We start from the raw sequence: 24,311 nt of genomic DNA, 5'->3' as shown, positions 1-24,311 counted from the left end.
TTTATATATTGGATTTAATTTGTAAAGCATGCTAAATAATAAATATACAATAATTTTGTAATGCGTGCTAAACAATAATATATAATTTTTTACATAAGTTCATGTATTCGAAGAGTATATCATTATTTAAATAAAAATATTACATTTTATTCAAAATCAAATATTAAAACTTAAATGTATTAAATTGGCTCGTAGATTTTTTTAAAACATTTATTATAAAAACAAGTGAACTCCTGAAATATTTGTAAACCGTGAGCAGAGTTGTTCAAGAATTTATAATCAATATTTATAGTTCGCGAATTATTCGTGAACATGTTTGTTTGGTTGTGAAATATTTTTTCACTTAATAGGTTGATAGAGGAACAAATTTTTTGACTTTCGAGTTTGATAATATTTTAAGGAGTCAAAACATGAACACATAAGTGTTCGATTTGGTAAAAATATTTAACATATCTTATTTTATTATTATTAATAAATTAAAAAAGTAATATTTTATCTTTTTTTAGTTAATCCTTAATGTCGACCCTATCTATAATCAAACGTGCGTTGTTGTCTGAAGCATCACCTCAAGCCATACTCCACTGGATATTACATACATATATATACACACAATGAACAAATGTAGAGAGAGGAAAGAAGAGAGAGAGAGAGAGAGAGAGAGAGAGAGAGAGAGAGGATGGCTTTGTTAAGCATGAGCATCAGAAGCAGTCTAACAACTCCTCCTGCAACAACACAAGTAGTTGGTAATAAAGAAACAAAGAGTGGTGTTGGAGACAATAAGCTTAAAGAACTGAAGTCAAGAGTGTTGATACTTGGTGCTACTGGTAGAGTTGGAGGGTCTACTGCTATTGCTCTTTCTAAGTTGTCTCCTAATCTTCAGCTTCTTCTTGGTGGCCGCAACAAGTAACTTTTTCTTACCTCATTTCTGTCAACTTTCTTGAGTTTGTGTGTGTTTTAAAGATTCTGTTGAGCTGCTTGAGTTGGTTCTTAGGGTGGTATTGGAGAGATTTTTGTTTCGGAGAGGTTTCGAGTTTCGATTTTAATTCCTTTCTACCCTTCTTGCACTTAAATTTGAGAGAGAGATATAGGGAGAGATGGGAGAGGGGGAGAGAGAGAGAGATGGGAGGGAGAGAGAGATGGGAGAGAGAGAGAGAGATCAAGTTTCTAAGAAATTAGGCACTATGGTTTACCCAAAAATGGGAGAATGTCATCTATTGATCTCCACTATTCAGACCTATATAAATGGGATTTTTAGCAAGGGGTATTAAAGATGTAGTATAATCATATTAGGCCCTCCTTAAACCGACCTTGCAATTTTAGGACTAGGAGAGGTAGTAACCTGATAAATTATGCTTTTTATGCCAATTCTAGTATTGTATTGTTTATTGGGATACGACATGTTGGTTTCACAAGGGGGTTGGGGGTTAGAGTATGTCCTGAATTTCTGTACAAGATCGAATTGATGATTTTTTTTTTATGATGAGTAAAAAGATAATCAAGGTGTGCCTTTTAGTAGGAAGTATTGTTTTGTGGTATGACTATTTGGGCTAAAGAAGATAGTAGTTATGTCATAATAAACTTAAGTTGCCTGATGAGTGCGGGTGTAAGAGGTCCGGTCCAACCAAACTAATCAAGATCATGGGAGTAGTATGCAATTTAGAGAGTTGTGTGGAAAGTAATACAACAGGGGAAAAAATCAGTGAAAGTTAGCTTATTGTGTCAAAGATTAATTGAAGCCATTATTTTATGACATTCATATTAGTGGATTAATGGTTTTAACTTCCCTTTGAGTTTCCATTTTAAACTGTTATGGTATATCATATATGTTTTCTTGTGTTGTATTTTTCTGATTTGTATCTTTTGTTGATTGGTTAATCAGTGTAAGCCTGCAAGGCAATTTCTCACTCTTTGAGTTAAGATATATAGGTGTAGGCCAATAGCAAATAACATTTTGGTCATACTGTCTATATTTTTCCTATCAGATTGCTTTGTCGCACGTTATAAATGTTCTACTTGTTGTTTTACGACAGGGAAAAAGGGGAGTCTATGGTGGCTACATTGGGAGTCAACTCAGAATTTGCTCAAGTGAACATTGATAATACGGAATCATTGGAAGCAATTTTAAGTGGTTGGTGCTTCTCCACAAAAAGCTTGACGTGGTCCATTCATTCAAATTTTGAAATTTTACACACATTTCGTGATATTCTCGCACAACTCTACATTTTATTTATTTAAGGATACTTTAAGCATAGGTTGATATATTTTTTGTACCCTAATGTCTGTTACTTTTTGCTCATTTTTACCTCCAGCATCTATTTTGTCTAAATTTATCCAAATTTTAACACCTGTTGTGCTATGGGTTTTGTACTTGTGAGGATAGCAAATTAGTTAGATTTAAAAGGTGCTAGAGCATTCAGGTACGACTGAGCAAACACTAGGTTTAGAGATGCAAAGATAGACTTTAGGGTACTGGAGATACAATTGGTCAAATTATTACTAGGTAAGAAATTATTTTGCTGAAAATTTGGTAATTTACTACAAGGTGTTTCTCTTGTAGATGTGGATCTTGTAGTACATACTGCAGGGCCATTCCAACAGGCGGAAAGGTGTAGTGTGCTGGAGGCTGCTATACGGACAAAGGTGAGAACAAGGTAATAAGCACAGATGTCTCTTTTCCTTTTTCAGTTCAATTTTCCAAGACTCTGCTATGCATTCTGGTTGGCCCGCTAAAAAATTATAACATAAGAAATATTTTGCCGCTGACAGACAGCATATATGGATGTATGTGATGACACAAGCTATGCATTTCGTGCAAAATCATATATGGATAAAGCGATTGCGGCCAATATTCCAGCAATAACAACTGCAGGAATCTATCCAGGAGTGAGCAACGGTACTGTTCTAATTTTAATAATCATTTGTTAAACAAAACAGAATAACTAAAATAAGCATATAGTCCTGCTTTAGGACAACTATTGCTTGCACTTTGTGACTGAGTGACCTGGTGACATAGCGTCAAGGCTACTTGTTAAAATTTATATGTACTGTTACAGTATTTGCATCTTTTTTGCAGCTCACTGTCCAAACCGACAGAATAAAGTAGAAAAGTAGTGCTAGTGCTTCAGCCGTCACTTGATAAAGGTCCTAAAGGATATTTTTACCACTTGAGATTGTCACTTACAGTTCTACAGACATTCACAGTTTCCAATTATTTGGACTACTAAGTAGAAAATTTTGTCAAATGTGTGGGAACTACAACATAGAATTCTTTTTTCATGCAACTCTTAAATGTCGACTGTGCTTTGTCTATCATTATGTGACAGTTTGTCTATCAATATGTGACAGTGATGGCAGCAGAGTTAGTTCGTGCTGCAAGAAGTGAAAACAAGGGAGAGCCTCAGAGGCTGAGGTATTGTCTTGTACTACTTGAATGTGTTCTATGATCGGCATTATTCAGTAGCACTTTTGGAATTGTATAAATTCCTCCAGCAATTGTAGGTGGCACAAAGTTTTTATATATACTCATAATTCAAGACATTATGATTGGTGTTTGTACTGAGTGACTTAATTTGATTCAGTTTTGTACATAGTTATTAAACTTAGACTATGAAACTTTGAACTAGTTTTCGCTATTATGTTAAATACTCCTTCCCGTACACCCATATCTTATATTTTTTGCCAAGTCCATTTTCTTTATTTATTGGTTGGGCACGGAGGATAAAAAAAATGTGGATAAAGAATTGGGTGGGACGGATGGACTATCTTTGTTTATAGGACACCTAGCACTGAAAGCGGTCTTATTTTGTTAACCTCGTCACATTATATTTTTTAATTCTTTTTATCTTACTTAAAATCAATTGGATTTCCAAATCAGACTGGTCCCCAATTTAATCAAATATTCGTAGTTTCTACTTTATGAGCGTTTTCTATGGAAAGCAAAAGAATGTTAAGGTGATATATGGTATATTTCTAATAAATATATCTTAAAGAAAAACCAGTTCATCCCTGGAATGAAGATTTGTAGATAATGTAAAATAATACATTGTTCTGAACATTTGAGAATGGGTAAAAAAGTTACAATTAACTCATAATTGCAATGTCTGGTAAATAAGCTATGTCAGATCTTAGAAGACATCATCATCAGATGCATGCTATGTTTGTTTGCGAAATGATGTTCAGGATAGGTCTATTTCTTCTAGTTTACAATACAATATGGACTAAACTTCATCACTCTTTAGTCCATTTGCAGGGTTTGAAATCCGGCAAAGTGTATGGGACTTGATGATCCACCTTGAATGATCTAAAATGTATGAGAAAAATTCAATAGGATTACATAAAGGATCATGTATGGTATATATTTTCACTTGCAAGAAACAATAAAACAATCCATATGCTAATCTTCTCGCACTGTGAATTTTTCGATACACTTGCAACATTCCTCCTTTGCAATGGCTCGTTAATTATATGGTTTAAAGGCAACATTATGTACTATTCTTATATTATTAAATCAAAAAAATAATAATAAATTGCACGAGTCTTCTGCTCAACAAGTCTCGTAATCATCTCCGCGTGTAAGTATAGTCTCCAGCAACAATTCTATAGACCAGTCTCATTGTAATCTGATGCACTATAAGAGTCATTACATGTTGTTTTTGTTTTTAATGAAGTATCGATTCTGCTAACATTGTAGTGTGAACTTTTATATTTTTAGAGACACTACTTATTTTCCTGCTCATATAGCTTCTAAGATACTACTACTATTGTTTAAATGCAAGTAAGAAAGATTATAAAAAAACCTTAGCATCAAAAGAATTCTGCATTGTTGCTCGAACTATTGGTTATGTGCTAAATTGAATTTGGGCTCCCCCCCCCCCCCCCCGCCCCCTCTTTATCTTCCTCAAGATACTATTGTTTACTGCAATGCTAATATACTTGCTGGTTTAGATTCTATTATTATACAGCGGGTTCTGGTGGTGCTGGCCCAACAATATTGGCCACCAGTTTTTTACTTCTTGGAGAGGAGGTTGTTGCTTTTAATAAAGGTCTGGATAAAGACTTTGCTGTATACCTCATGCCTTTATTACTTGCAGAATATGTTTAACTAATAAAACCAAAATATTAAACCAGGAAAAAAGATTGAATTAGAGCCGTATACTGGAAAGCTGAATATTGACTTCGGAAAGGGGATTGGAAAGAAAGACGTCTATCTATTGTAAGTTTAAATTAGAAGTAAGAGCTCATTGCAGCATAGGATTTTTTTTCCTTCTAAGTACCGTTGTTGTAATAAGTTTGTTATTTAGAGAAATTGCCCTGAGGAACCTAATTCCGAAAGCAAAATCAACTGACAACTATTCAGTTAGCCTGCTTATGGATGATATATAACTTGGATGAAATAACTTTGTTGAGTAATAGAAAAGTTTTCTAATCAACAACAAGTACTGCAAAATTTATTTATTAACCCAATACTGTGAATAAAACTAAGTCTGCTATTAGAGCATGAACTATGTTAAATACATATCCTACATAAGAACATCTGTGAATTGTCTCATCCCATTAATTATGTAGTCACTTCCACCTCAATCGTGTCTATCTGGAAACTCCTCCAGCATACTTACAGACAAAAACTGTCATTTCTAGAAACTCCTAAAGCGAACATTAGATTAATATCCTTTTCTGCTATTATTTATCCTTTCGTAGTTTTTCTACATTTTATGACAATTCTTCATCTAGCAGTCGATACTTGGGTTCCCAAAAAGTTATGACAACAAGATAAGGACAGTACGTTGATTATTTTCCAAAGATGGGTTCCTCGTGATCCGCTCTTCGTGTACAAAGTTCGCCATCTGCATGTCTTCAATCTAGTTATATTTCTTTAGTAAATCTGGGAAGAATCAGCACGAGGTCTTGCTGGCCTATTTTATATTTGTATTTTTGTAAAGTGGATGTGGTGTCGATGCTGTAGTGCAACTGGCACATAGACCTCCGTAGCCGTTTCACTATACCTTGTTATGGTCTGGAAAACTTTTTTCAGTGATAGAGAGTCCTGTTCAGAATTTTCAGTCTTTTTTATAAAAAAAAATGCTTTGCTAATTAAACACTTTATGAGTTTGATGTTAAAAATATGTAGAGATGTATGCATTTATGTTTCTGCCTATATCAGTCTCTCTTTAACATTTTTACTCTCTCCAGGAACTTGCCAGAAGTAAGGAGCACTCACGAAATATTAGAAGTACCAACTGTAAGTGCTCGATTTGGTACTGCACCATTTTTCTGGAACTGGGGAATGGTTGCTATGACAAAGCTTTTTCCTAAGGTATATGTCTCCAATGAATCTCATGTATATTAAACAAATTTATTCTTGAATGTGAATCCTCAGTATCTTATTCCCTTATACTGATCATTCATGATATTTTACAAACAATAACAGTAGGAGAGATTTGTTGCAATTTGTAATGGAATACTGCAGTTACTGTTACTGAAAACCCTTTTGCATACTTCGGAATTGGGAATTGCAACAGTTTTATGTACATAATTTACGGGCAATATTTAATGGCAGATGGTAAATATAGGAGAATGTAGTTTTTGTTAGATTCGTACAAGTGATAAAAAGGTTTACAGGATACAAAGATTATGGCGCACTTTAAACTTTAGTTTAGCAGCAAGTGTGAGCCTACACTTCTGTAATTTCGATACTGATAAATCGATATATAAATAAAAATCTGGGCATGATGTTTACTATGGTTGTCCTTTCAGGAATATTTGAGGGACAGAAATAAAGTCCAACAATTGGTGAAATTATTTGATCCTTCAGTCCGTATAGTAGATGGGATATCAGGTGAACGTGTCTCAATGAGGGTAAGCTGTGCTAGCAGCATCTAGTTTAAATGCCAACTTCTGTTTGTGTCGGAATTTTATAACGGCATGAGTACATATATTCAAGTAACTTTTCTTTTGGCAGGTTGATTTGGAGTGTTCCGATGGACGCCACACACTAGGCATATTTAGTCACAAGAAATTATCTGTGTAAGTTTGGGCATACAGAATCACAAATATCGTTGTACGAGAAACCACAATATACCTTTTAGTTGCCATTTATATGTGAACAATATATTTCTCACATATTTAGCACATTTAGGTATATACTTATCCCTCGCATTAGTTTCATGTTATATTTAGGGCATCTTTTAATTATCTTAGAAATATTTTTCTGGTTATTAGACTTTTCACATGTGAGACTATCGGTCACTAATGACATAGTATTTTTTTGCTCTCGGGCACATACTATAGGGCTGGTTCTGTTATTATAGATATGTATAAAGGTTGGCCTATTTTGAGGTAGTCCTTGTAAATGCGGAAATTTTTGAATCATTTTTTACAGATCAGTTGGAGTTTCCACAGCTGCATTTGCGCTTGCTATTCTTGAGGGTAGCACACAACCCGGGGTTTGGTTCCCAGAGGAGGTAAGTAAAGCAATAATGTTATCTACCATGTTAGCTTAGTTACACTAATACATGCTGTGAACATTTTGTTACTCTCACTATATAGCCTGAAGGAATTGCTGTTGAGGCTAGGGAGGTTCTTCTCCAACGTGCATCACAAGGAACAATCAATTTCGTTATGAACAAGTAAAGTCTTCCTGTTCAGCCTTCCCACGATACTCGATATCCTACCTATTCATTCCTTCATGTAGTTTCTTACAAATATTTGCTGTCTTTGCAGGGCACCATGGATGGTAGAGAAAGATCCTACAATGGTTATATTAGGAATCTATGTATAGTAAAGTTATGCCTCTCAAATGTACCTCCATTTTAAACCACAGGTAAACAACAATCTTTGTTTGAATTTCTTTGTCACGAACGGGTTTAATGCATGTTATTAAACTAGCTGTACAACTTTGTTTACACATTCAGGCCCCCGAAAGCTAAATGTATAGCTAAAGCACACCAGATACCTGATGATTTTTTGCAGCAGTACTTCGTAGTAACAATGAAATTGAAGCGGCAGAGAATACGCTGTCTGAACTTTGTTGTAGAAATGTAGTAATGAGAATAACATCAGTTGAACACTCACAATTTAAGAGTTGTATATATGTGAAAATGCTTGGATTGTTCATTTGAAATTAGACTATAAATAGTCTCAATAAAACAGATTACTGCCAATGGAAGACCTGTTCTGCAGGTAAAATTGTAGCATTCAGTTCATTTTTGCAGCTTCAACCATTCCCACCATGCCTCGAAGTTTCAGAAACTGATCCATTTTTATTTGTTTTGTCATAATGCCTGTAATGTGTTTGTGTGTTCTGCAATGCCTCACATCACTTTTCTTGCACTCACGGCGGAAAAAAGGCTCCAAATATCACTATTTGCGGGGCGAATAACCCCAGATGTCACTTTTTTAAAAAATGGCCCCAAATGTCAATACAAAACAGAGTCTCGCCTTACATTTTTCTTAATCACAAAAACTTCTCAACCTGCGTTTTAGCATTAAAAAGGCAAAAAAAAAATGAAAAACGTGACACGCATCTACGTTTTTCATTTAGAGAAATAAAAAAAAAAACGAAACGCGAAATCACCTTTTTAATTTATAGAAAAACGGATCCTGAGATCCTGTTTTGAAATGACATTAGGGGTCATCTTTTCCTAAAATGACATTAAAGTCATTTTATCCCGAAAAGTGACATTTGGAGTCAACACCCTACGGAACATCCCTTTTCAGGTCTTTATGTTTACTATTTCCATGGAACATCGAATTCTTTAAAAGCTGTATAATGAATAAACAACCATTCTATATTTTGTTTTCCTCTTAATATCTTTATCTAATCCATTTAATCCTTTCACTCCTAAACAACCAGCTGAATAGTATTGATATTTTACATTTTACCGGCTAAACAGATCATATATGAGTCCCAATTTTTACTTTGTAGGGACTCCCTCCTTTCTCATCTTCTCACATTAGTGTCAACCAAAAATTAAGCTGATAACATATAAATATTATTGCAGAAAAATTTTACTCTTCAAGAACACTTCATATAACTGAAAAGATTTCCAATGTATGAGCTAGATATGTTCTTCCAATTTCTGTACAAACCAAAAATCAGCTTTTTATCATACAGTCAGATATCAACTCTGAAAACATCTCGCCGGACTAGAATCTTCATCCTCTGAAAGTATTATCACTCATATTTTACCAAAATTATAAACCCGGCACATTAATGTCCTTCTCATTTTAAAAGATGTGAGATCACATGTTCTGCATACATGGGCACCATGCTTTCCCACAGCCATGTAACTGACTCTAAGCAATCAACAATTCCACAGCTGGCGTGACGACATTGTAAATCTCCACAGTCACTCCAAACTTTCAACCAAGTTTACAGGGTACAATAAACTCCTAGTAAATGTTGAAAGATGCACAACCATATTTTGGAGTGGAAAGCTGCCTTCCCTGGCTTTAGATTGCACAGGAAACCATTCAAACAAACATCTAAAGCAAGCTTTTAAATCAGTTACGACCAACCAACACCAATTTGGCAATTGTGAAAGTAGAATGTCTTGTTCCGCTTAGACGTCTTTGAATAAAACCACCACTCTCTAAAGATGTCATTACAATGACCATTTGAACTTGATGTCAGACCAACATCTTATCATGAGTACCTGTTAGATCGACTTCTTTCTGATCCCCAAGGCTGGGAATTTCCATACGACCTCAAAATTTCTTCCCAATTCCTCCTGCTTCCACTTCTATCAAATTGATAATTATGGACATCTGCAGTTGTTCCAGACATGTTCCCTTTTCTATGACTGTTTCTCACCACTTCTTCCTGATCATATTGTTCTTGATCAAACCTTGACCGCTGTAAAAAAAGTATCAAGCCAAACACGGTTTTGAATAGAAATTAAGAATTAATAAACAAAAAAATTAGTAAAGCAACAACCTCCAGTATCAATAAAAAAAATTAGTCAAACACAGCTCGTGTGTGAAATTTAAAACACAAAGACTCAAAACATAAGTCACACCTTGACAGGGTCCGAGAGCACCGCATATGCCTCTCCAATCATTTTGAAAAGCCTCTCAGTATCTTTGTGGACCTCATCTGCTATTTCCTTCCAAAGATTATCATCGCCACTGTCACTTTTAGTCAAAAACTGTCCAGCCTGCATTTGTTCAGCAGAATTTCAGAAAGCTGCAAATATAATAGCAAAATTACTGGTGTAGAATTCAATAAGCTGAAAACCTTGTCGGGGTGATGTCTCAGTGCAGCTTTCCTATATGCCTTCTTAATCTCAGATGTTGCAGCAGATCGTTCTACGCCCCTAAGTTTTCATTATAGAAGTCAATTTTTAAGAGTAAATAATAGGTTTTGAGCGGCCCGAAATAAAATAAAATTCTATATTTAGAATAAAGCTACTAACTGGTAAATGGTAAATGAGTTACCAGATACAGATTTACAAAGCTCAGATACTTAAAAATTAGCGCAAAAATTTACATCATTACTGATGGTTGACATTTTGCAGTAAAACTGCGATCTTTAGAGGGAACACATGTCCACAAACTTGTAAATAGGTAAACGCGAGTATCTACAAACTCATATTTGTACTCCTGATATTTGTATTTATACCCATGTCAAAAGGACATGACATTGGTGTGTGTATGGCACCCGAGTCTCATCCTACAAACTGAAACCCGACAGTTCACCTTGTAACAATCTAGTTCAAAATGAGATATATGGTGTCATGACAACTTGTTTCTAGAAAGCAAGTTCCATCGAAGACTCGTTTTAATATTATCCGTTAAATGGTATACCATAAATTTCGTACATGTAGGTTGTAGACACTATTTCTTAAAAGTGTATATATAATGTTTATATAGAACTTTACATTTTATATTTACTTGCCAAGTCCGAGCACCTGTGTATAATATCGGATCCATATGCAAGAATCAAAAATTATTTTAATCCAGGAATCTAACACTTGGATCCGCACCCATTACCGAGTCGGGGTAACATAGGTACAGTACAATAGGACTACTAGTAAACCATCTTAAGGTCAACTAAAAATTTAAGCAACTTGCAACAATGAGGTTTGTACAAATATGTACTCACACTAGCCTGCTTATTATCCCTATTTTGAACTTTGTCTATTGACACTTATGGTGAAACTGCTGAATATTTACTTCTTCTATTATAGGTTGATTGTCTTGCATACTAAACTTGTATGTCCAAGTTAAACATTAAAAATATTATACGAGCAGTATAACCTTTGGCATATAAATCAAAGAGATATTTTCTTTCTGGTCTATCATAAATATAAAATTTAGGTTTTATGATTCATTTGGATTTTATGTTATAAATTTTCATATATCGGGTTGGATGAGTTGCTATTTCAGTTATTTAAGCTTGTATGCTGAGTCGCTTTACAGCGGTACCCTGTCCAATTATGGATCCTCTTCCAGGGATCCTAATATTCTCAAAATTAAGAATCTGATGCTTGGGTCTGCATCCATGTCCGGCACCAGTACACGAGTCTGGGCAATACAGTAAATTAAAAGTGAAATAATTTATAGGCGCTGCAAAATGGGATCAATTACATTAAAAATTTGAGCATTTTTTTACGAAGAGCAAGAATAACTTACAGAATCAGGTACATATTTAATGGGATGTCCTTTCTGGCTTTTTCTTCCATTATATAAAGCCGTTGTTGAGTTTGTTTTAGCTCATTAAGGCGGCTCATTCTATCAGATGGTCCGCTCTGATTAACCTTGTCCTCTACATGCCTCTTGAGAAGAGATTCAAGTCTAAGAAGATCTGTAGATGCTTGACCGAAATCTCTAATCATCTCAAACAAGGTGGCCCGCCTAGAAATTGCCTGCAAATAAGTTATGCAATGTCAACAATATATAGGGAATAAAACTGACAAGATATCCGTACTGAGAAAACAGATTCACTGCTTGAGACAAAAAGACAGAGTAATTTGATATTTTTTGACATCTTGATTGTGTTCATGACATGTACTATGGGAGTGCTTCATTTTTCAAAATTTTAAGTTTCTAGATTTCAATTTGCAAATATTTAACACCATCCACCTATGTCAAAGTGTTTAATTTAAAAAAATAAAGTACCTAGACACAGGCTCAATAGTTGTACCCCTACCTACATGTAACTCTGAGTTTGTACACAATATCACTATATTGTGCCTTCAACAAAGTATCCCAATGTTAATGTCATAAAAATTGTCCTACAACATTGAGAATCGCATAAATTTACAATCAGTAAAATGGTATGGAAGTTCGAAAACATGATTCACATGACAAACCTTTGCATAACTTCCATCAAGTGCTATAGCTACGCTGCAATCAGAAATAGCATATGCGATTTGTCCCAGGGCTTGATATGCTGCAGCACGATTACAAAAACAAACGGCTGCAAAAGGACGTGACTCTACACTGCATGATAAAGCTGCAGTGTAATGCTCAATAGCTTCTGCATGTCGGCCGGATTGAAATGCTTCATTTCCAGAAACCTGCAATGAAAACAACATTAAAAGGATTCTAACAAAGTTCAAGATCAAAAAATACCCAGAAAATATTTCATCATACATGTTAAACTAGAGATAACAACTAAAAGGTAGCAAAGCAGTAAAGCAACAAGCAAGCACCATTTTTGAAATTGTTTAGAGCTTAACCGATTGATTGGACCTTTTTTCATATACAATATACCCTTTAATAATGCTAAATGCAATGAAGACATCCCAGCCACCAAAGCCAACCGCTTATCACAGTACTAACTACTTTGACACTAGCATGACCCAAACAGTAGCTACTGGGGACAGCGGCTTACTAGACTCGGCTACTTTTAGTTATTGACCTAAAAACTGAAGCTGATCTTGAAAGTACAAAAAAGATTGGGGGGGTGTTGATACAAAGAATAACAGACACCACAACAAAAAGACTAAAATTGCATGAAGGACATGAATTTTAACTAGTCATCAACTAACATCTAGCAGAAAGAAAAAATTGGCTTGACAAGAACATAAAAAATATTCAAAGACGAAAACATCATATTATTGTAACTTAGTAATTTAGAATACTTAAATTTTTTGATGCATATTGTAGAACACTAACTTTTTAGAATTCTTGCGGTACATTTGGGTCAAGATGTATCAATGAGATGTAGCATCAATTATAACAAATAACTAGGAAATAGTAGTTCTGTTCGAGAATCATTTGTAATATGTTTGCTTTAGACAGAAAAAGATTGAGAAGGTTTAGTATTGCATGATATTTAAGGGATCCAAAGGTTATATCCAAAGGTCATAATAAAATCTAAATGATGGCTAAATATACTAACAAGTGTGCCTAGAGACAGATTTCTAAATGAGCCCTTTGTGGACTAAGATGATATATTTATAAATTGAACAATGAATGAGATTTTCTTCTTATACATTAGACTTATACAACACATAGCACCTGGCTACTACAGATATATTGCTTAAACTCCTGTCAAATTTCTCTGCAAATCTTTGTATTGTTCAAATACTAATATTTGTAATTAGACATGTTGCATGCCAAACAACGAATTACTATGTCTGCATATTTTAAGATGGAGTGATTGGAAATGGACATGGAATGAGAGTTTGATATTTACAACTAAACACTTAAATATAGATAGTGTGGGTACTTGTTAACTCCTGAATTAGGTTGTTCATAATAAAGCTCATTTTCTTACGAGCCTAGTCAATTAGGATTTGGTTTGGTCTATTCAATATTTATACTTCGTGGGGAATGATATTATTTTCGCACCTGCTTGATAAAATTCCAATTTTACAAAAATATTGACTGAGCTTCGTCCTTCTGTGATGAGGAACGGGAACGAAAATAAAGGAGTCTTTTATTAGTTTATATATATATATATATATATATATATATATTCGAGAAATTAGTGTATTTACACACACACACACATTTATATATATATATATATATATATTGTGGGGGCTAATAGTTTACTAATTAGTAGATTATACAATAAGCCCAGCTGTCATCGGGCCGTAGTCTATTAGGTTATTTAATTAGGTATATTATCCTCTTTATATAATTATGATGTAGACTGTACTTCACATTGTTAAGTATTTTTCTTTTAGTTTTTAAGTTTTTTTCTTTCTACAATTTATAATTTCACGTTCTTTACTTTTTTAACTTCTTTCTTATTTATGGAATTTGTATGTTTCTTTCTTCTGTTTCTTACTTATGTACTTTTTATTCGTTTGTATTCTTTAATTTGTCTGTTTAGTAAAATCATGATGTGTCTTTAAGATTCTTTTGTGTACTGCATATATTTTATTAAAATTATGTATTTTATGTGTTCTTTGATTTTTTTAGGTGTTGTGCAACTAATTTTATATTACTTAATTTTTTATGTGGTATATTCTTTGCTATGTTTCTGTTTTTAATCTCTTTTTTTATATTTGTTCTGTAAAACAAAAACATGTGTTCTGTAATTATTTTTACCGAACACATGGGTTATTTTTATTCTTATGCCGTGTTCCATTTTTTCGTCTTATTTTGTGTTCTTTAAATTTTGTTGTCTTTTTCATTTTTTTAATCATACTCTTTTTGTATGTTTATTTATAACATGACAACAATTTTTTTAATGGTTTAAACATGTGTTATTTTCACATAAGATACATCTAATGGCTAACATTTTGTTGCATTTTGTTTTTTATTGTATGTCCCCTAAAAGTTTTACATGTTCGGTAAACTTACTGAGTGTTCTGTAAACTTTAGTGTTCTGTTTTTTTGTTAATTATGTTCTGTAAACTTTATGTACAGTTTACTTTAGTGTTTTGTATTTTTTTATTAGGCTTAATGACATTTTAAACCTCAAACTTTGCACCAATATACTCATCAGCCCCTGTTCATTACTGTACCTTTTTGCCCCTAAAGTACTGAAAACGTAACCTTTTACCCTTAGACCGGCCGGTTTTCACCCGGTTTTTTTTCCCGGTCCAAGGGTAAAAAAGCACATTTTGGATACCCAAGGGCTGAAAAGATAAGCTTTTAAACTTCAGGGTTTTATGAGTACACTGGTGCAAACTTTGAGACCGAAAAGGTCATTAAGCCTTTTTATCAATGTTATGTTCCTTTATGTGTACCATAATTTTCTGTTCTTTTCTTAATTTTATTTGCATATCCAGTATTTCTTTTTCTAGAAATTGGGTACCTTAGATTTAAATTATATTTATAAATAATAAAAGGAATTCAATATTAAAAACCCTAAAAATATGTAGCATATTATATTTACAAATGATTTATACCATTACATAACATTTAAATTCAACATGTTACATGGGGAGGAAAAACATGTAAAACAGAAATAATTAAAAAATAGGAACTGCTACTCTCACCGTCAGGCAGTTTTTTATACATTACTTGGTGTTTTGTACGTGTCAATGGTGTTGTGTATGTGTCAATATCTGAACCCCTCCCGTAAAATAAATCTAATGGCTAACATTTAGTTACTCGGTTACCCATATAAAATAGTTACCACTTGATCCCTCCTCTAATGGTGTAATCCCTACGTACTATTCAGATTTGATTATAATTTATTGCTTAGTATCTGTTTAATATTTTGTGCTGCATCATTCTGCAGTTGGAAACCTATTGGGGTAGAATTGTGCTGTGGTTTAATCTCCTGGTATTGCTACTTCCATTTGACTTATATTTTTTTCTACAAAATGAAGTCTCAACAAACTAGAGGTAGGGTAGTCCCGACACAATTTAGTTTCCTTTCTTTATTCTCCCATATCAGTCACTTTGAAGGACTTGCTAATTTATTTCTGTTATTACTCTTACTGAGTTTGGATGAACAGAAAAATGTGCGACCATACAGGGAAGGGGCCTAGTGCAGTAATAGGTCCGTACGCCCATAGAAGAACATACAACAGGAATTTTCTGTATAGACCCACACAGAGCCATAGAGGTATTGATCATACATACAAGTAGATATTGACATACACACATGTACACCCACCGACAGAAATACAGATGCTTATCATAATATAATCAACTAACAAAGCACATAACAAAATTCAAAACAATTGTCAAACACTCAAACTTGAGAGACAAAATGGGCACACCTTAAAACGCAACAGATCTCGTATAGTGCAAGCTAATGGTATCACTGAATCCATAGATTTGTCGTTCCTGCAATGTTTATATTGATACATAATACCGGTTAACCAGACAAAAAACTACAAAGCGATTCAGTACAAGTATATTAGATATGTTCTACCTTTCTGTGATTAGCACAGATTCCTCTTGTTTCTTAACAAAATCAAGAGCTTCGTCCATCTTTCCTAAATAGAAGTAAGACTTAGCTATGAAGTTCCACCGCCAAAGCCTAAAGGAACAGCTTGCTCTTACTTCAGGATCATCCCCATTATTTAGCCTGTTATCACGACCAACTACGGAGCAGTTAATCTTTGCGGAATCCATGGTCTTCTCACAAAACAGAATCACCTCATCATATCTTCGCAGCTGAAGAGAAACAAAAAGGACATCACCATTATATAAGCGGAATATGTGGAACTATCACATATTTGCTTGCTCGTACAAATGGCGACTTGCATACAGTACATAGATAATTTTATTAAAGTTTATAAGCATGGTCAGATGACAACAAACCATGAAAAGAACATTTGCTTTCAATTCCTGCAGCTTTTCAGAGAAAGAACTTATTGTCAGAGCTTCTTCAATTCTCGCCAAGGCATGCTCAGCATAAACAGCAGTCCCTTGTTGCAAAAGGTCAGCAGATTGCTTCATGCACTCCAATATTTTCTGATATAGAAATAAGTTCAAAATCACTAGAACAAACTCTTTGTTAATATTTTCAGGGAAGTTAAACAAAGAAATATTTTCAGTCACGTTAACATCAAAATGTAACAGAAATCCATAATAATGATAAAGTAACTCAAATTTATTAACAAAATTAACACCTGAAAGGAACTACAGAAGAAAAGACAAAACACAAGATCACATCTGAACAAGAGTGTATATCAAGCATCAACTTCAGGAAAACTTAATTAGTAATAGCAAAAGTCTGAAGTTTGTGGTGTCTAATCAACCTAATAACTGAGATAGTACAAAAGAATAAACTGCTGAAATTCAGGATCCAAAAATTTGCTAGATGTAACTACAATTTTTTAAATTTTTTTTTGGATGTAGATTTTAACTTAGAAGCTATAACATGCTGAGAAATATGATTTGAATCATAAATTACCTTGCTTGTTAAAAACCCACTTGGCCACTTCAGATTCTTCCCAAGTCCCAACCCCCCCCCAGCCCCACCAAAAAAAAAAGAACCCCACTAATTCCGCAAATCAGCACCCTTGTCCCAACTAAATTAACATACACCCTGAGAATCTTTAAGTTGCCTAAATGCCAAATGGAGTTTACAATTACATGCAAAATATTCAGTCAAAAATAACATTTCTATCTTGCTATAAAAAATTTAAGAAGCTCTGACCGATATTATATAACAAACTGCAGAATAATATAAAATAAAGGCATAAAACAGCAACAAGAAACTTGCTGATTAGGAAATTACTGATAGATATACCTTTGCTTTATCCATTCCCTCGGATGCTTCTGCTAGATGTTTAGTGTCCAGGAAAGCACCACTTCCTGCCTGCAGGCATTTTATAAAATGAACCGATGCAATATCTGCTTCCCCTAAGGCTAGATAACAGCTACAAAAAAAATCCAGAAGTTAGTTACTACTGCTGGCACATAAATTTATCCAACTGTAAATAATCATGTTATAATATAATTGATACATATGTAATCATGTCATAATATAATATAATATAATTAATACACAAGCTTTGTATATTAATAGGAGAGTACTGGTAGATTTCCCTCTACAAATAGATCTTATGACATCATCCAAATTGTAAAAGAGCGCAGCAGTTATACTCAACAAACTCAGAACAAGAAACTGAAATCCTTAAGAGCAAATGTCTTTCCAGCCCTCTGCATTTAGCTTCCTTTACAGAGTAATTCTACTTTTCCCGCCAAACATTATTAATTGATTTGCATTCCTAGTTACCTAGCAGCTGCATTCCTTCAAAGAGAGCTTTGACCCTAGACCTTTTAGTAGAATCGTCTTATCCAGTTTCATTGTTTCATGGCCTAAATTTTAAAAGCAGTCCATAATATACTTATTTTTTAGAGCAGTCCATAGTTTCATAGCTTGCACTGGGGGAAGTCCATACAGATAACACAATTTTAAAGTTAGATATACTTTTTTAACCTCATAAAATGTGTACACCACTTGCATACTCACTACCCAAACATGATACTATAGTAATCTAGCGTAAACACACTATATATCACGTGAAACCAACATAGATTCATTTTATTGTAATCACAAAATTCAGTATTGTAACTGCATGCAGGCATGGAGCACAGACCACTATAACCTAGTGCATACCAGACGTATTTTTTACTGCTAAGCTAACATCTACATGTACTTTACTGATTTACATGTGCCTATTACATGTTTTAATTAACATATAATAGTGTGTGTCTGTGTGTGTGTGTTAGTTTGCTCCATTTAATATTAAATTTCATCTTCTAGGTTGTCTTGTAGCATATTACGACACCAAATAGAGTACCAAGTACCAACTAAACATACCCTAAAAAACTACATATGTTACTGTGTCCTTAATGTACCACATACCAAGACATGACATAGATCTAAATTCTAATCACACAAGCCACAGCAAACTACTAAGCCTTTCATGACATCTAACAGATAAACAGTGCAAAATAATAACGGATAGATTGACAAAAATGGACCTACAATTTTTAAGATGTCATGAACTATGCAAAAGGGACAAAGTGTTCAAGTAAGTCTTCAAAAAAGGGATAATGTCGATATCGTGCTTTTTAAATATGTAGCAATTATTATAGTAATATTTACACATGCTAAATATTAGACTGATATGCATCATACAGAGGCCGTACCAAGTGGAAAGGTCTAGGAGTTCATGTAAGCAAAAACCATTGCTAATTCAGTAATTCCCTACTGACTTCAAATTTTGCAAAAGTTACTACCAGTATAGCTTAAATTAAAAAATCTATTAAGTCCAATCAGAAGATAGTGTTTACATTTTTCGAAACACAATCTATACTTATACATGTGAAATGGGGGGAACACAGTTCTCATACACAAATCCTTGCAGAATTTGCATATTTATCATCATCGTAAATATATATAAGCTTAATGTAATATAATAATTAGGTCAAGGTAGACAGTTTGGTCAGTTATAATTTTACTTCATTATGGTACAATGAAACTTTACCAGAGAATTCTAATTTAACTTCCTCACATAAACACAGTAGCCATTAACACTATTCCTTAGAAAAACACCTTATAGAGTACAGACATATAGCCTTCATAACGCTCAACAACGTAAAGAAGATAATAATGTAAATAATACATGTATATACATATATACTATATTTTATGACAAATGTGAATGAAATCAAATATTCTGAGAAATGTTTTCCAATTCCAAACTATCTCAGTTCCTTGAAAATAATTTGTACATTTAAGTCTATTTCAACTTTATGACAAAACATATTTGGTTGTCTTGTAGATTCTATACAAAATTACAAATTACATATTTACAGGAGTGTACATAAGGACAGATAAGACGAAATATTCAGAAACTTTATTATAATAATAATTTGAAACTAATTAAACAACTATTATCAAAATAAATATAAGACAGCCTTGCGCAGCTGTGTTTTTGGCTAGTAACTTATAATTACCCACAGAAGGCCATTTTGGTTATATAATAAAGACATTAATAACTTCAATTCATGTCAGATAATCAGAAACCCGGCAGATAATTAACTATAGAAAGAAAAATTTACTTTGCAGCTCGAAGTTGCACCCTAAGAAAGCTGGGATCTAGGTCAGCAGCAAGCATACAGTCTTGCAGTGCTTCTCTCATTCTTCCGGAACACATAAGTGTTGCTGCACGGTTGCTATAGCAAAGCACCAATGCATTAATACAACTTTTAGATGTCTCACTTCTTGACACACAGTTCACGCCTTTTGTGTAACACTCTTCTGCCTTCAAAAAATCGCCACTTGCATATGCTTGGTTTCCCCTAAAATACAAAGAGATCAGCACTGGTTACCAAGACATATTATTGATGTCTACGATGACATGTATAGGAAACTTACTGCGACCAGTAATTACATAACTGACTATTTAGATTTGACAAATATAAAGAATAATTACACAAGACCATGAAACTAAAATCCGACAGAAAAATATAAGCTTTTATCAGGAAGATATTAAACCTTAAGCGCCACTTCTCACAGGCTTCCTGTGCTGCGATGCTCGTACCAGAAGAGAAACCTACTTGCCTCACCTCCTGATCTTTAACTGGTTCAAACTTTATTTCACCTTTGCCAAATAACTTAGATTCATCACCCTTCCGACCCTGTCTAGGGGATGGAATGGAAGATGTTCCGGAAAATGGGAAAAATGGTGAAGTGGACGATTCAAGAGGAACTTTATCATTTAGGAACGAACTATGAGCAGTACCGCCTACTTTCAATTTATGTTTCTTTTTGTAGTGGCGTGTATCAGCAGATACTGGAGCTTGATTAGAGGAAGATGCAGCAAAGGTGAAGCTGCTGCTTCCAGTATCTTCGATACTTGATGAAAAATTAAATTGTGTCTTTCCATCATTATCCTGCCTCTCCAATGATGAACATGAACTGATTTCAGTCTCACCTGCAGTAACAAAGGTATCACTGCTATATTCCAACTGTTCAGCCGCAGACTTAAAACTCTCGGTCTCGGCTCCTGAAACGGACTCCTCCGATGGAACTTCGGCGACAAACCCTTTATCACAACAATCTGTACCAGCTTCGTACCCAAAGCCTGTATAATGTGTATCACTTTTATTGATATTCAACCGATTTGTTGCATCAGCCAGATCTTCATCGATTGCATTAGTTGAGACTGGTGGATGTGATTCACTCGACCCGCAACTGTCATCGGGATATATAACCTCATCTAATGTCACGGAAGTTTCTCTTGACTGATTAACTTCAGCTACTGTTTCTTGATACGGAGAGACGTCCATCGGCGAGTATGCTTCAGAAGAGTCACAATTTTCACGAGAACTAACTTCTCCGAAAACAAATTCTTCATCACGCATCAAATGACCTGCATTGGGCTTCCCCGAAACAAATTCTTCACCACGCATCAAATGACCCGCATTAGGCTTCCTCACATTCCTCTTCTTCTTTTTCAACTTAGCTTCTTTCGTAACAACCCCTCTCGGCTCCCGGTTCCTATCTAACCCCGAAACTAAATACTCTTTCAGGTTCGGAGTTTTAAACTCTACATACGGTGTCCTCATTTCATCTCGTTGATTAAAAACATTCCCCACACCCTCAGAAGCACTCAAAGGATTCATAACCGGTCGTAATTTAACTCCCGGAGACGAGAACGCCACATTATAAACCGCTTCACTCTTACTCCCAAAACCAGCATCACCTCGATCCGACACCACAGACTCCTTAATATTCAACTTATTAAACATATCCGGAAGTACATTACCGCTCGTATCCCTCAAACCACCAAATTTCAAACCTCCTCCACCAACATCACCACCGGTCTCTCCAATATTCAATTTACTTATCTGATCCGGAAGTTCCATAACTAAACCACTATTACTGCCACTAGCATTACTCCCATCCGAAACATTCATATTCCTAATTTTATCCGAAATATCCATACTCCTAATATTATCAACAAGCGTATCGTGATTTATACCACTAGCATTACCACTAGCACCGAACACGAATGGCGGATTCAAACTACTACTACCACTACTGCTACTACCGCTTCTCATTTCCGTAAATTGCGAAAACCGATTAAAACCGGGATTAGGTAAAGCAGCGTTGTGTGACGGAGCTGGTGTGTGCTTTCTAATCTTAATATATCGAGATCTAGATTTAGAATTCGAATTCATTTCATAATTTCAATTGTTAATTTCGATTGCTTAGCTAATTTTGTGTGTGTGTGTGTCTATTAAACTCGAAAAATTAAAAAATAAAATAAAGCAGAGAGTAATAGAGAGAAATAACAGAAAATCTGACCGTTGTAATTAGGGTTTGGAGATGATTGAATCGGCTTGAGTTGTGCGTTTTGATTGTGATTGGCGAGAAGCAGTAAGGTTGATCTATACTTCTGAGCTAAGAATACGAGAGAGAGAGAGGAGGGGGCTACAATGTGTCACAATTTTGCCATATTTATGTATGCGGATCCAGTTATATATTTACAAAGTTTGCTATATATTATGTAACAAATTATTTTTTCGGGAAATTTTTGGAAATTTTTGTTGGGAACTAAAACAATTTACTATATAAAATCTATATTTTAATATTATATTCTTACTATTACTAGTACTAGCTTACGTCCCGTGTGATGCACAGGTCTTGGTTAAAATTTATATAATTTTATTAAAATTTTATATAAATAATTAAATACTAAATTATAATTATATAATTATAATTTCAAGTTAGGTTTAAATAGTATAAATCGTATATGATTGATGAGATCTTATTCATAAATAATAATGTAAATGTTTGTTGTTGGTGAGTGATATTCGAATCTGAAAACTTATATTTATATTTATAAATAATATACATGTTTGTTGTTAACGGAATTCGAATCTGACAACTTATATGTATTTTTATAAATAATAATATAAATGTTTGTTATTGACGGGGTTCGAACCTAAGAACTTGTGGAGTGTATTTTTTTTATTATGTGGATCTAACGGCTCTCATTATTTGATGAAGAAGATCCGACGGTCGTGATGTAAAGGGATAACCAAAATGAGGGGTCAACCAAATTACAAATTATACCCCATTTCGGTTATTATAGTATGTAAGATAGATATAACATGTGTGATGCACGGTCGTTTTTATCATTATAAATTATAATTTTAATAATATATTTCTTGTAGGATTCGATCTTATATCACTTGAATAATTATATTTAATATTATATCAAACGATTCTCATCAATTTAATCTGACGGCTCTAGATTGATTGACTAAGGACTAACAACCAAACTTTTAATGTTTCGTCTTTAATTTAATATAATAGTATAGAAGATAGATAGATTGATATATAAATAATCAGCATATATTAAAAAGAATTATCCATAATATTTTTAGAGACAAATTGGTTTTATTTGGAGAAAATAAAAAAAGACAACATATTTAACTTAAAAAGACATAGATTAAAAAGAAGTGTCTAAAATATTTGTAGAGAAAGAGTTGTTTTCGTTGTTGAAAATAAAAAGACAACGTATTTAATTATAAATGTAATTGGTTAGATATTAATTAAGTAAAGGCAATTGAGTATAATATTAATTTTTTTTAAGAAAGGGCAATTGTGTAATTGAAGGAAGAACCGTAAAGTTTCGTATTTAATATAATAACTAGCATAATAACCCGTGCGAGGCACGGGTCATATTCTAGAGTTTTTTTATGCATCATGCAATTATAATGTTTGTAGAGAAACTCCAATAATATCTTTATATAGTAGGCTCTTGAGTCAAATTTTGAAGAAAAGGAGATAAAATTTCTCTCCAACAAGTTTCATGTTCTCATCTATAACATTAGGAGATTCGAATGCTTCCTCACTCTTATGAGTGAATATCCCCTCAACTATTATTATATTATATTTTTTCTTACCGGTTATTTTATATTTAATGAATGAATATAAACAAGGTAGTAAGTGTACGTTTAAAACGAAACGATTAAACTTAATCTGTAGAATGCCGTTAGTATGTTTACAAATAAAAAACTACAAATTAACATATATGTTGAATGCAGAGTTGACCAAAATCTTGAATTTTATTTAAATAAACTATATGTACTGCTCTATATTATTACTGAGTTCACTACTAACTTACAATTAGTTTACTCAATTTAAAAAGATAAAAAATGCATAACTGAAGTCAGAATAATTTGTAATCATAATATACAATAATGTAAAATTTACATTATTGTTAATATTAAAGTTGATTTTAATGAAAAATATTAGTTTTTGAAATTCAACGTATGTATGTATGGGAAAATGTTAAATTTTTATTTACACTACTGTTAACAGAGTAAAATTAAGTTATATGTACGTGTGTGTGTTGGCATGTAAATTATTGTATGTTACATCTCTTAGTAAATTATGATGGTTTCAATTATTTATATGT

The 24,311-nt window shown here is 33.6% G+C and overlaps 2 protein-coding genes across 5 annotated transcripts; one reads left to right on the top strand and one right to left on the bottom strand.

The window, feature by feature from the left end:
• Positions 1-596: 596 nt before the first annotated feature.
• LOC141659454 (uncharacterized) lies at positions 597-8,192 on the top strand. The gene is made up of 14 exons (XM_074466331.1): positions 597-903; positions 2,031-2,128; positions 2,558-2,640; positions 2,767-2,893; positions 3,346-3,409; positions 4,945-5,042; positions 5,128-5,212; positions 6,190-6,313; positions 6,754-6,855; positions 6,959-7,023; positions 7,379-7,460; positions 7,546-7,625; positions 7,720-7,819; positions 7,911-8,192. The coding sequence occupies exons 1-13, from the start codon at positions 677-679 to the stop codon at positions 7,775-7,777; spliced, it is 1,293 nt and encodes a 430-aa protein (XP_074322432.1). The 5' UTR covers positions 597-676; the 3' UTR covers positions 7,778-7,819; positions 7,911-8,192.
• An 812-nt stretch (positions 8,193-9,004) lies between these two features.
• Positions 9,005-22,341, bottom strand: LOC141659453 (uncharacterized). Of its 4 annotated transcripts, XM_074466327.1 has the most exons (11): positions 20,375-22,341; positions 19,939-20,178; positions 17,615-17,744; positions 16,681-16,833; positions 16,289-16,533; positions 16,134-16,200; positions 12,312-12,518; positions 11,632-11,864; positions 10,235-10,313; positions 10,017-10,154; positions 9,005-9,853 (listed from the first exon to the last, which is right to left on the bottom strand). In XM_074466327.1, exons 1-11 carry the CDS (start codon positions 22,060-22,062, stop codon positions 9,644-9,646), a joined length of 3,390 nt encoding a protein of 1,129 aa, XP_074322428.1. In that variant the 5' UTR covers positions 22,063-22,341; the 3' UTR covers positions 9,005-9,643. The 4 variants fall into 4 exon arrangements, 3 of the variants coding, with proteins under 3 accessions (XP_074322428.1, XP_074322429.1, XP_074322431.1); XR_012549774.1 differs by lacking the exons at positions 9,005-9,853; positions 10,017-10,154; positions 10,235-10,313 and adding an exon at positions 12,118-12,233 and having other exon boundaries at positions 11,728-11,864; XM_074466328.1 differs by lacking the exons at positions 9,005-9,853; positions 10,017-10,154; positions 10,235-10,313 and adding an exon at positions 12,149-12,233 and having other exon boundaries at positions 11,730-11,864.
• Positions 22,342-24,311: the final 1,970 nt, after the last annotated feature.

The sequence above is a fragment of the Apium graveolens genome, chromosome 5 (genome assembly GCF_009905375.1).
Source record: "Apium graveolens cultivar Ventura chromosome 5, ASM990537v1, whole genome shotgun sequence".
NCBI classification, from domain to species: Eukaryota; Viridiplantae; Streptophyta; class Magnoliopsida; order Apiales; family Apiaceae; genus Apium; species Apium graveolens.
This window is presented reverse-complemented; position numbering and strand designations above follow the sequence as displayed.